At 48.6% G+C, this 13,103-nt stretch overlaps 1 protein-coding gene across 5 annotated transcripts in view; it reads left to right on the plus strand.

Moving 5' to 3' along the window:
• Positions 1–13,103, plus strand: part of DOP1B (DOP1 leucine zipper like protein B) — a 108,350-nt gene that overhangs the window by 71,203 nt on the left and 24,044 nt on the right. For 4 of the 5 annotated variants that reach the window (XR_009402602.1, XM_059392321.1, XM_059392324.1 and 1 more), the window contains exons 18-24: positions 35–225; positions 2,983–4,612; positions 5,098–5,209; positions 6,046–6,234; positions 6,374–6,496; positions 8,414–8,548; positions 12,869–12,924. Coding sequence is in view for 4 of the 5 variants with exons in the window: in XM_059392321.1 (XP_059248304.1) it covers positions 35–225; positions 2,983–4,612; positions 5,098–5,209; positions 6,046–6,234; positions 6,374–6,496; positions 8,414–8,548; positions 12,869–12,924 (2,436 nt within the window). In the remaining variant the exon portion in view is untranslated. The remainder of the gene's footprint in view (positions 1–34; positions 226–2,982; positions 4,613–5,097; positions 5,210–6,045; positions 6,235–6,373; positions 6,497–8,413; positions 8,549–12,868; positions 12,925–13,103) is intronic. The other variant, XM_059392325.1, reaches the window with a different exon arrangement.

The raw sequence follows: 13,103 nt of genomic DNA on the forward strand, positions 1-13,103 counted from the left end.
GATGCTGGCCCCATGATACCCCTCCCACCCACAGATCCCTGTTCGTCGTGCTGGACAGCCTGGCCTGCACGGACGGCGCCATCAGCGCGGCAGCCCAGGGCTGGCTGGTGCGCGCACTCTCCTTGGGGGATGTGGCCCGCATCCTGGAACCCATGCTCCTGCTCCTGCTCCAGCCCAAAACCCAGAGGACCTCCATTCACTGCCTCAAGCAGGAGAACACAGCAGGTGAGCACACCTCTCAGGACACCTGGGGGAGCACTGTGTCCCCAGTGTCCCTGGGCGGGAGCAAGGGAAGGGGCTCCAGGACCCCTGGACCCAGCTCTAGACTCTAGCTGCCAAGGGGGACAGTCGAGGCACTTAGCCCTGCTCAGTGGTTTGGCCGGATACTGGCAGTGTGAGGGCACTTTGTAAAGTTGTAAGGACTCTTAAAATGTGAGGAGCAGACAAACCAGCACTTAGAAATGCTAGGGAGTGGGTTTGTTTTCACTGAAAAATCAGATTTTTTTTTAATAAAAAAAGATACAGTAACCCATGTTCCAATAAAAATAGCTTATTTTTTATTCTTCTGCTACTGAAAACAATTCAAGTGCACCTAAGGCAGAAGGAAAGAATAACAGACCCTCCCCCCCAGTGTCTCCCAGTGTGCCTCCGCTTACGAGAGTTGCAGTTCTGGCTAGGCTGACACTTCTCTCCAGATCCCTGCTTAGATCGAGGGGTAGTTGAGGTTGCCTCCAGCTATGAACGACCAAGAAGTTGAAATTTCCATGTCATGGGGTCAGTTGTACGTATCTAAAACATAACTTTTTTATTAGTGAACGTTCGACACCCAAGGTGAGTGGTTTCTTTTCTGTCATGACCTGAGCTGAAGCCAAGAGTCAGAGGCTTACCCAGCTGAGCCACCCGGGCACTCCCAGAGGCATCTTGAGCGCAAATTAGTAGAATATAGGCAGGAAGAAGAGAAACGAGCCTAAAATAAACCCGATGAGCACATTACATGTGGGTGATTAGCGCCTAGCGCAGTTCATGAACTAACATGTCTAACGCAGTAGCGGTGGTTCATGACTTCCTGCCGTTTTCTCAGTGATGACTTCACAAGTTTTGACTTAGCTTGTTGAGCCCACCGGGCTGTGAATTTTCTGTTTGCACCAGTCTTATCTTACAGGGAGAAGTAGCCTAACACCCCCATAAGCAGTCATTTCTGAGACCCTTCCTCTCTTTACAAGGTTCCCTGACCCAAACTGGAACCCCTAGTTTTCCTTTAGGAAGGAGAGTTGGCTGCCTTCTCAAAGAAAAGCCGTTCTGTTATTCCATGTTACGAGAAAGTAGAGCACCTTCTTCAAAGTTTGGCTATCATTTGTGGCAGCTAAATTCTTCTAGAGTTCCTTTGCGTTAAGAAGAAAGTCCTAACACCGCGCGTCCCAGTTTTCAAAGTCTCAGGGCACTTCCTGCTGCTTCCTCTAACCCATGTTTCCTGCTGTGGCCCTAATAGGAGAAAATGTCTTTTCCCTGCCTTGTCCTTCCCCTGGAAGTTACCAGAAGAGTTCTGCTTTACTCCCCACCCTATCCCTGTAGATACCTATTTTGAAAACATCACCGTGAGCCTTAGGCAGCTCATGTATTTCTTTCTTTCTTTCTTTCTTTCTTTTTTTTAAATTTTTTATTTATTTGACAGAGATCACAAGTAGGCATAGAGGCAGGCAGAGAGAGGAGGAAGCAGGCTCCCCACTGAGCAGAGAGCCGGATGCGGGGCTCGATCCCAGGACCCTGAGATCATGACCCAAGCCGAAGGCAGAGGCTTAACCCACTGAGCCACCCAGGCGCCCCAGCTCATGTATTTCTAATGTCTGTTCTTCTTCCTTCCCTAATCTTGCTTGACGCTCACAGAATAGTTTTGCAGAGAGCTGCCTGTAAAGATCAGGTTGGTGGTACCTACCAAAGACTTCTTTCTGGATGGTGTTCCGTTTTGAGGAGACCCGAATATTTTAAAGTGTTGCATATTTTCTGATTACAGAAGTACTTACATGCTTATTTTAACAATCGGAGTAATAAGGAGATCAAACCACGCACGGAAGTCCCCTGCAGTGCTCGCTGAGAGGACTAGGTCCTGTTGGTGGCTCGTGGACAGTCTTCCAGATTTTTTCAGAGCTGCGTTTATAGGTGTTGTCCCCTAAGGGAGCTCGTTCAGTACAGCTTGGTTCTGTGGCTTGGGTTTTCTTCTTTTACTAAATACATCCTGCACATTGCTCCATATCAGTACACACAGATGTGTCTTTGAAAAACCCCAATAGTCCTCCGTGGCAAGCTTGTGCTGTAAGTTGTCTCAGTCTTGTCACGTTTTGTTCACCTTCCAGCTTGTCTTCACATGTGAGGGTTCACCGAGCACCTTCCCGCTTTGAAAACCTGACATTTCTGTGGGATATGTTTCTTAAAAGGAAACTCACTTCTTTTTCTTTTTCTTTTTTTCTTTTTTTTAAGATTTATTTATTTATTTGTCAGAGAGAGAGAGAGAGAGCACACCCAAGCAGGCAGAGTCAAAGAGAGAAGCAGGCTCCCTGCTGAGCAAGGAGCCGGATGCGGGACTCGATGCCAGGAGCTAGGGATCATGACGTGAGCTGAAGGCAGTGGCTTAACTGAATGAGCCACCTAGGTGTCCCGGAAACTCATTTCTTGAAAGGAACAACATAATATGCTTTTTTTTTTTTTTTTTTAAATCACCCTCCCCATAAAAGTTGCAATACTTATATTTTCTGTGATAGTGTGACCAATATTCTCTGATGCCCTGAACATTTTAAAAGACCCGTTCACTTTTACTTGGTCTGCCTCTGTCCATAATACGATGTAGACTCTGGCATTGTAGTTTTATGGGGGAATTTTATTAACATCGATCTTTCTGTCTGGGTTTCAGATAAAGATCATTCTAGAATTAACTTATCAGAGCTCCCTCTTCTGTCCTGAAGTCATTTGTCATTTTGTAATTTTCAGAAGACTTGCACCGTTGGTTTAACAGGAAGAAAACCCCCTTCAAAGAGCCCTGTGGAGCGCCCGAGGTTCAGGAAGGCAGCTCCGAAGAAGGCGTGCCGCTGAGCCAGTTCACCACCGTCGACCGTGAGGCCATTTGGGCCGAGGTGGAGAAGGAACCAGAGAAGTGTCCGCCTGGGAGCGAGCTGAGCGAGGATGACCTTCCCTACTACGTGGACCTTCCCGACAGGACGGCCTGCAGCGGCCCGGACAGCAGCGAGCACACGGAGTCTGCGGACACGAGCTCTGCGCACACGGACAGCGAGAACACGTCCTCCTTTTCCTCCCCTTCGCATGACCCGCAGGAGCTGAGCAACGAAGAGAGCTGCTGTGCGCCCATCCCCATGGGCGGCAGGGTTCACCCCAGGCGCTCAGCCTTGCTGGCCGCCTTCCAGGCGGAAGGCTTCAAGTCCAGTGCCAAGTTAAGCCTGACACGCGTGGACTCAGACAAGACCCAGGCTTCGGAGTCGTTCTCCAGTGACGAGGAGGCCGACTTGGAGCTCCAGGCCCTCAGCACATCCCGGCTGCTGAAGCAGCAGCGGGAGAGGCAGGAGACCATCGAGGCCTTGTTCAAGCACATTCTGCTCTACCTGCAGCCGTACGACTCCCGGCGAGTTCTTTATGCCTTCTCAGTGTTAGAGGCCGTGCTCAAAACCAACCCCAAGGAGTTCATCGAGGCGGTGTCCAGGACCAGCATGGACACCAGCTCCACCGCGCACCTCAACCTCATCTCCAACCTCCTCGCTCGCCACCAGGAGGCCCTCGTTGGCCAGAGTTTCTATGGAAAGCTCCAGACCCAGTCTCCCAGTGTGTGTCCCCACTCTCTGCTGATTGAGCTCCTCACCTACCTGTGCCTCAGTTTCCTGCGCAGCTATTACCCTTGTTACCTGAAGGTCTCCCACCGAGATGTCCTCGGCAACCGGGACGTGCAGGTCAAAAGCGTGGAGGTGCTGATCAGAATAATGACGCAGCTGGTGTCCATGGCCAAGTCTGCCGAGGGGAAGAACGTGGAGTTCATTCACAGCTTGCTGCAGAGGTGCAAAGTTCAGGAGTTTGTCCTGCTCTCGCTGTCCGCCTCCATGTACACGAGCCAGAAGCGCTACGGGCTGGCCACCTCCGAGCGAGGCCGGGTGGCACAGGAGGAGAGCCTCTTTGAGGAGAGTCTCATCAACCTGGGCCGGGACCAGATCTGGAGCGAGCACCCCCTGCAGATCGAGCTGCTGAAGCTGCTGCAGGTGCTCTTTGTCTTGGAACACCACCTGGGCCAGGTCCAAGAGGAGGCCGACAGTCAGCCAGAACTGTCCCGGGAGTGGCGGAGGGCCCTGAACTTCCAGGAGGCCATCAGCGCCGTGCAGTATGTGCAGCCCCACCCGCTCACCTCCCAGGGGCTGCTGGTGGCCGCCGTGGTGCGGGGGCTGCAGCCGGCCTATGGCTACGGCATGCACCCGGCCTGGGTGAGCCTGGTCACGCATTCCTTACCGTACTTTGGAAAGTCCCTGGGCTGGACAGTGACTCCTTTCATTGTCCAGATCTGCAAAAATTTGGACGAGCTGGTCAAGCAGTATGAGAGCGAATCCGTGAAGCTGTCTATCAGGTATGGCAAACCGTGTGATATGTGCCGACTACCTTGAGGCCAGTGTTTGCGATGAGTGGCTGGTGTGCAAGGGAAGCCTGGAGGAAGGTAATTTTCAGCCTAATCAGAAGCTGATTTAGCCTTGTCAGGAGGGGGTAACCCGGAACTAAATGCTTCCCGTCCTTCGTTTTTGATTCCACACAGATACCCAGGCTAGCTGAGCGTTGCAGCCACTCTCCGTGACTTTTGCAAAACAGAAATAAAAGCATGCATCACCTTCACAGAAAGTCTAAAGCATCTGAAAACATTTTTTCCAAAGGGACTGTATGAATGTGAAATAGCACACAAGATGCCTCTCATTATTATAACACAATTTCATTACGAGGGCCCCAGGTTATTGAAGATAGTGCTTGCTTTCTGGTTTCTGCATGTAGGGGTGGGGTTAAAAACTTGACAGCCTCATTCTTCAAAATTCTCAGAACAAGTTTCTCATTTCTTCACCAAAGCTTAACCTCCAAGAGGGAGAACATTTCTCCGGATTACCCACTCACTCTTTTGGAAGGTCTGACAACCATTAGTCATTTTTGTCTTTTGGAACAGCCCAACCAAAACAAAAAGGTAAGATTTTTTCCCCCCAGGTGAGTTCCAGGCAAATTTCATATATTGTTTTGTCTTCATTGGATTATGACCTGTTCAAATAAGAAACGTGCACTTGTAAGGAACATAAATATATATGGAAATATATGCTTGCAAATGATGCAAGCGTGTATGCAAATATGTGTGCACAAATATGCAAAAGTAATGCAGATATAGTTTAGTTCTTCAGGCACTCCCTGAGGCGCCTTCCCATTGCCCGTTGTTTTATTAGTAACCCATTTGGGATAAAATGTCACCTTTTTTTTTTTTTTTTAAAGATTTTATTTATTTATTTGACAGAGATCACAAGCAGGCAGAGAGGCAGAGAGAGAGAGGAGGGAGCAGGCTCCCTGCTGAGCAGAGGGCCCGATGTGGGGCTTGATCCCAGGACTCTGAGATCATGACCCGAGCCAAAGGCAGCAGCTCAACCCACTGAGCCACCCAGGCGCCCCCAAAATGTCATCTTTTTCACGTGTATTTTTTACTTGACCTCCTGGTGTTTGTGAAATCTGCAATCTGAAGACATTTTAGCTGTCAGTTGCTCTGTCCTTTCGGGGATTAAATTTTTGAATGCAACTAATGCTTTGGCCGAATGACTTGAGTCTAACGTGGAACCTCAGACTCCCAGGTGCCCAGAAAGGAAGGCTACAGGTTGACATGCACAGGAAGCGTGTTGCTTCTGGACCATGGCCAATGGGGCTTGCTCAGGGGAGTGCTAGGGCCCAGACCCCCACCCCACCCCACCCGTGCCCTGGCCTCGTGAGAAGGGACCCAGTGCCACACATGCAGCTGAGTCTCATATTCATTTTCAATTTTAGACCACCGCTGTAAGCGATCCTACCAGTTTGAAAAATGCCAAGAATGCCATTCTGGAAGAGTTGCCTCGAATTGTCAACACCATGGCCCTTCTCTGGAATGTTCTCAGAAAGGAGGAGACTCACAAGAGACCCGTGGATCTCCTTGGAGCCACGAAGGGATCCTCTTCCGTTTACTTTAAAACCACCAAAGTGAGAGAACTTCCTCTGTGGTTTTATTATTTCTTTCGTCGTGTGTTATCCCACCAAAATAAACATGTTTGGGAATATATGTATAACATGATAGCCCTGGTACTACTCTGCCCTAACTCTTCTCTTTCCCCCATTCTAGACCATACGACAAAAAATTTTAGACTTCTTGAACCCGTTGACGGCCCATCTTGGGGTTCAGTTGACAGCTGCAGTCGCGACAGTGTGGAGCAGAAAGAAGCTGAAACGTCTTAGTAAGATGAAGGTAGAGTCTAAGACTTAGAGTTGTGCTTGAACTCACTCTGCCAGAAATACCACAGTTGCTTGTCATCAAAGGTGACATCAGAGGCAGGCAGGGGAAACTGCTGGAGTGGTTTCACTGTTTTTAGTTTTTTTTTTTATTGTGTTACGTTAGTCTCCATACAGTACATCGTGAGTTTTTGATGCAGTGTCCATGCTTTATTGTTGAGTGTAACATGCAGCGCTGCAAGCAGATGCACAGATAACACAGCTGTGCCTCCGGGGAGGCTCGTGGGCGGGCCAGGTTGGGGAGTGGAGCTCGCCCTGGCTGTCTCTCCGATTTCTGTGTAATGAATACCTAGTACTTCTGGTTAACCTTGTAAATGTGGTAATTATTAGCACACATACAAGTGTGTGTGTGTGTGTGTGTGTGTGTGTGTGCGCGCGCGCGCGCCACAGATCAGAGAAACCACCGTGAACCCACCACCCAGCTCGAGGAATGGTACTTTATCCTTCCTGTGAGAACCTGTGGATCCTTCCCTGCTTATAGTCCGTCTTACAGCTGTTCTTTAAACTATTATTTTAAAGACTATTTTTAAATTTTTAAATTTTTAAAAGATTTTATTAAAATTTTTCAAAAGATTTTTTAAATTTTATTTATTTTTAAAAGATTTTATTTATTTATTTGACTTCACAAGTAGGCAGAGAGGCAGGCAGGGGATGGGAAGCAGGCTCCCTGCTAAGCAGAGAGCCCCATGTGGGGCTCCATCCCAGGACCCTGAGATAATGACCTCAGCTGAAGGCAGAGGCTTAACCCACTGAGCCACCCAGACGCCCCAAGACTATTTTTTTTAAAGAGCAGCCTTAAAGTTCACAGCAAAATTTAGGGGAAAGCACAGAGATTTCCCAAATGCCCCCCACCCCACATGTGCATGGTCTCCCCCATGATCAGCAGCCCCCCCCAAGTGGTATGTTTGTTCCAGTCGTGAACCTACATTGACATACCAGGTTCCATAGGCTTTTTACTGATTTACACCCTCCCATTCCTATTCCCAAAGATAACTTCAGTTCACAACTGATCTGTTCTTTAACCACCGAATGGTCCATCACTGAATCCTCCAGGGACATGGTTTATTTCTGCAAAATAAAAAAAAAAAATAGGTCTCTTCCTTTGTTCTCTCTTGACCCTCTATCTCAGACCTCCGTCAGAGGGTCAGTCCCACCCCCTGGACACTTTCTCAGTGCTCAGTGTAGGCTCCTGGTCCCTGAGGACGCACGAGAGGTCGGTGGTCCAGGCCACCCTGCTTAGCACCTATGGGGTCTTCCCTGGTGGTAAACTTGATCCTTCCAAGTGCGTGCGACCACATTATGCAGACTTGCGTCATCCAGAGTGGACCTCCCATACCAGGGCTTTCCTGCCAAGACCAACTGTTGAGAACCTGGTTTATCTGGTTTTTCTTTTACCGCCGTCATGCTTTTGGGGCTATCTTTCAGGGCCACTCTGCTTCCTTCCAATTAAGTGGGTCTGTTTCTAAAATGCTTTCTGAGGGGCACTGGGCTGGCTCAGTCAGTAGACCATCCGCTTCTTAAAATCAAGGGATGTGAATTTGAGTCCCACGATGGGTATAGAGATTACTTTTTTAAAAAAATGAAATGACATGCTTTCTGCACTCAAACATACCGCTGCCACTGCCCCCATCATCACCTGCCCCTGTTATTCCTAATGTATGTCAGATTCTGACTACGTTCCTGTGATTAAACGCTCAACTTCCTCTTTATCCCTACCAGTAGAGTCCTTTACCCAATTTTTGTTTAGATATTTACTTAAAAGATTAAAGCTCTTTCTCCATGGGGCCGCTATTGTAGAATATTTTCTGTGCACCATTCTTATTTTTGTTTTCTCTCTGTGACCTTTAAGGGAGCTATTTTTTTGCCTTGGCAGATTGTCCCAGCGGCAAGTGCATCCCAGCTGACCCTTGTCGACCTGATCTGTGCGCTCAGCACCCTGCAGACAGACACGGTGTTGCACCTGGCCAAGGAGGTGGTGAAGAGGCCGCCGCAAATCCGAGGGGATGAGGTGGGAAGCCTGGGGATCTTCCGGATGGACGCGCAGCACCCGCCTGTCTCCACGCGTTATAAATTGTGTTTGGAAGGGAAGCAGAGGTCGAAGGAGCAACTTGGATTTCCTGGGGCAGGGGAACGGAGGTGTTCTGCTGGGCTTGGGGGAGACCCCATGAGGTGTGCCTAATGGGCTTCGGTGCACCTGTTTGAAGGTGGTTGCCGCAGGAGGCCGGGCCCATCTTTCATCTGTGCACCCCGGCTGCGACACGCCCTGCCCAGGAATGGGTTCTTACCAAGTACCTGCAGCCTGAAGGGCATCCTGGGGAAGCAGAGCCAGATACTGTGTAAAGGTGGCAAAGACTGACTTTGTTCAGTAGCTACTGTATTGGGGGAGAGAGCTGACCTCAGTTCTGGTTTGTGCAGGGGCAGCAGGGTACTTGAGCTGGAAAACGGGGGAGCACGAAGGGTGAACGAGCAGGGTCTCCAACAAAGTCAGGGAGTGGAAAATTCCGAAGCGGGGTGGAGAGGACTTGGTCATTGTGAGTGGATCATCTGGGTTTGCTGAGTGGGGCTGGTGGCAGGCAGGCTCCTACACTCCAGGAGCCTGGGACACAGGGGCCCTGTCTCTTTCAGTGGCAGTATGTCCGAGGATGTCTCCCAGGTCCTTGAGAAAGACATTTTCTATTGTAGGAGATGCATGTACTTCTTAAAGGAAGGATTTAAATTTTTTTTTAAATTTATTTGACAGAGAGAAATCACAAGTAGACGGAGAGGCAGGCAGAGAGAGAGATGAGGAGAAGCAGGCTCCCTGCTGAGCAAAGAGCCCGATGCGGGACTCGATCCCAGGACCCTGAGAGCATGACCTGAGCCGAAGGCAGCAGCTTAACCCACTGAGCCACCCAGGCGCCCCAAAGGAAGGATTTATAATAATGCTTTTCTTAATAAATGCTCTGAGAAGGGAGGTCAAGATCCTATCCCGTGTTGACTCAACAAATGGCAAATTGTTTTGCAGCCTTGAGCTCTCTTGGGCAGGCATTTTAAGGGGCAGTGGTTATTATGAGGGACCCCACCTTGAGCTGCTAGAACCACAGCACTGTTTGTTCAGGTTAGGGCATGGAGTCAGTCCTGCTGAAAGCCCTAGTCCCCACAGGCCTAGTCGAGAAGAGAGCCCTGACCAGAGCTCAGAGAGAAGAGGAACATCTTTGTCAAAGGGCAGGTTAAAAGTTTGCATAATTTTTATGTAAAAGTGAGAAGTACAGGTCTGGGGACAGGACTCCGAGGCATTCTGAGAAGGAAGAGCTTCGTGTGGCTGCGGTGGCAACAGTGCTGAGTAAAGGGCACCAGCACGGAACCGTGCAGCTCCCAGAGTTGTGCCGCTCCGCTTCTACACAGCGGCCAAGAGGGTCCTTGCTGCCTCGAGGCCTTTGCCAGTCAGGTGCGGTGGTTTTGAAACAGAGAGGACTTTGTGGTTTAGCCTTTTTTTATGCCGTTAGAGCTTGTTTTTTTAAAAAATAGATTTTATTCTTCAATAATCTCTACACCCAATGTGGGGCTCGAACTCATGACCCTGAGATCAGGAGTCACACGCTCCACTGACCGAGACAGCCTGGCACCCCAGAGCTTTTTGTGTGTACCAAAGCAGGGTGCCTCATTGAAAGTGTAGAAGCTATTCTTACTTAATTTGATAGAAGCCAGGGATTTATTTTGACTTTGAAATAATTGCCTCCTATCACATGATTTAAAATTGTCAGGAAAGGGGCGTCTGGGTTAAGCAGTTGCCTTTGGCTCAGGTCATGATCTCAGGGTTCTGGGATTAAGCCACACGTCCAGCTCCCCATGCAGCAGGGACCCTGCTTCTCCCTCTCCATCTGCCCCTCCTCCCTACTCATGCACACCACTATGTGCACACACTCTTAAATAAATAGAATTTTTAAAAAAATAAGTAAATAGGGGTGCCTGGATGGCTCAGCTGTTAAGTGTCTGCCTTTGACTCAGGTCATGATCCCAGGGTCCTGGGATCAAGCCCCACGTTGGGCTCCCTACTCTCTGGGGTGCTTGCATCTCCCTCTGCCTCTGCTGCTCCCCCTGCTTGTATTCTCTCTCTTACTGTCTCTCTCTCTCTTTCTCTGTCACATAAATAAATAATCTTTAAAAATAAATAAAATAGAATAAAAAATGAAAAAAAATTAAAAATAAAATTGTTAGGAAAAAAATAAGAATAATTCCCTAAATGAAAACTGGTGGAGTGGACAAGATGATTATTTAAAAACAGAGTTTTCCTCAAACAGGTATTTGTACACCAGTGTTTATAGTAGAATTACTCAAAATAGTGAAAAGGTAGAAGCAACCCCAAGTATCCATTGATGGATGATTGGATAAATGAACAAGATCTATCCGTGCAGTGGAATATCATTCAGCCTTAAAAAGGAAGTTAATTCTGACACCTACTGTAACAGTGGGTGAACCTTGAGGACATGCCAAGTGAGGCCAGTCACAAAAACGTGATTCCACATACCTGCGGTCTCGGGAGTAGCCTGTTGCTTACATACTTTCTACAGAAGGGAGCGAGGTGGTTGCCAGAGGCAGGAGGAGAGGGAACAGGAGTTCCTGTCTAATGGGGACAGTTTCCTTTGGGGAACATGAAGTTCTGGAGGTGCGTGGTGGCGATGGTTGCCGCAATGGATGGCGATGATATGAATGTTAATGCCACCGAAATGGACACTGAAAAATGGTAAAAATGGCAAATTTTAGGTATATTTTAAAGATTTATTTATTTTGGAGAGAGTGCGAGTGGGGTTGGGGCAGAGGGAGAGGGAGAAACCTCAAGCAGACTCTCTCCTGACACAGGGCCCGATCCCAGGACCCTGAGATCATGACCTGAGCCGAAATCAAGGGTTGGGTGCTCAACCGTCTGAGCCCCACATATATATATTTTACCATGATATAAAGTTTTTATAATGAATAAAAGGAATACAGCTCTGGATGTTAGGGTCATCACACTGGGGATGGCAAAGAAAAGCTGAACCTGGGAATCAGCCATCTTTTCATCCACATCTCTCCTGTAAGTGAGAAAACTGACCGAGAATTTCTTGAGCCGTTTTTGTAGCTTCCCCTGTCTTAGGGTAGAGCTCTTCCCTTGGATGCCGCCTCCGAAAGGGCCCCTGGCACATGGCACCGGGGAGCCTCTGCAGAAACGTCCGTGCGTGGCAGGCCTGTCATGGCTTCCAAAGAGTCAGTTGCGCTCAGGGCCCTGGTCCCCTTCCTTTGTTCCAAAATTGAAAATCAGCTGTGTGCTTCGGTGATAAGGAATCCTAAGTAGTGAAACTATTTCTGCCCCCAGTTAGCTGTGTCCTTGTTGAGGAAAGAGGATAGGCCAGCCGTGCAGCCAGGGGATGGAACAAGGAATCAGATGTGCAGTGCATGTGGGAGACATCCGGGGCCTTTGTTGGGCCTCCCGTGACTGCCGGGTGGTCTTGCTGCCTTTGACTCTTGTACATAAATATTGATCAACCCTGAAGAGAGGAGCGGGGACAAGGGGCCGTCGGATCTGCAGTGACTTTGTGTTTATAACCCTGAGCAAGCGACAAATGTCAGGACAGTGACCCTGTGTGCTAGTGGTGCCTTCCTGCGGGCGTTGTGCTGGCTGCCGCCCCAGAGCGGGCTGCCTCCAGGAGGAGCCTCTGCAAACAAAACACTAGGTCTCACATGGCTCTTGGGTTTATTTATTTATTTATTTATTTTATTTAAATTCAGTTAGCGTGACTGGCCGGTTTTTGGCTCTGCAAGTAACAGAATTACATTTTGTAGTTAGTTAAATTAATTCAAGTTCCATAACCTCTACAGATAACTTCTTATAAGCAGGGAGGGGGAAAATGTATTTTCAAAACCAGTTTCTAAGCAGTTGCAGCCACTTGGGATTCAGGGAAGCTGTCTAGCCTGAGTGTGAGGAAATTCCTTGAGCTAAGAATTAGAATTTTGTTACCGTCTCTTGTCTGTAGCTAGTTGCACGCACTGGTGAGGGTCCGCATCAGCCACCACCTTTTTGTTCAGGGAGGTTCAGTTATTACACCATCTTTTCCCTGAATACTTGTTAAAAGCCTGCTGTGGGCTCGCCCTGGAAGTCTGCTAGGAAAGTCAGTAATGCTTGGGGGCCTCATAGCTTTGTTCTGTTACACCTGCGGGATGCATTCCCGCGCGTTAGTGTATTTGAAAGGCTTTGGCTTAAAAACCTTTGCTTGGTGAGGATGTAGACTCAGTTTCGTTTTGTATTGTAATTTTTTTTTTTAACCTCATTTCCTACCAACTTGGAGTCATTGGTTTCACTTTTTATTTTCAGAAAGCACCCCTTGTGGATATCCCCGTGTTGCAGTTTTGCTACGCTTTCGTCCAAAGGTAATGCAGCCCTTCCCAAACACGTCTCAATGATACATGCCGTCGCAGTGATTCTAAATGGAACGTAGATGGTACTTGCTGACAGCTGGAGAGCCTTAGTTCAGAAAATGTCTTGACAGGGTCTTAGTTTCCTCCTGAGGTGTGAGAATACCCTGATGATCTTACTTTTCCTTCCGCAG

This window comes from Mustela nigripes, chromosome 2, assembly GCF_022355385.1.
Source record: "Mustela nigripes isolate SB6536 chromosome 2, MUSNIG.SB6536, whole genome shotgun sequence".
NCBI lineage: Eukaryota > Metazoa > Chordata > Mammalia > Carnivora > Mustelidae > Mustela > Mustela nigripes.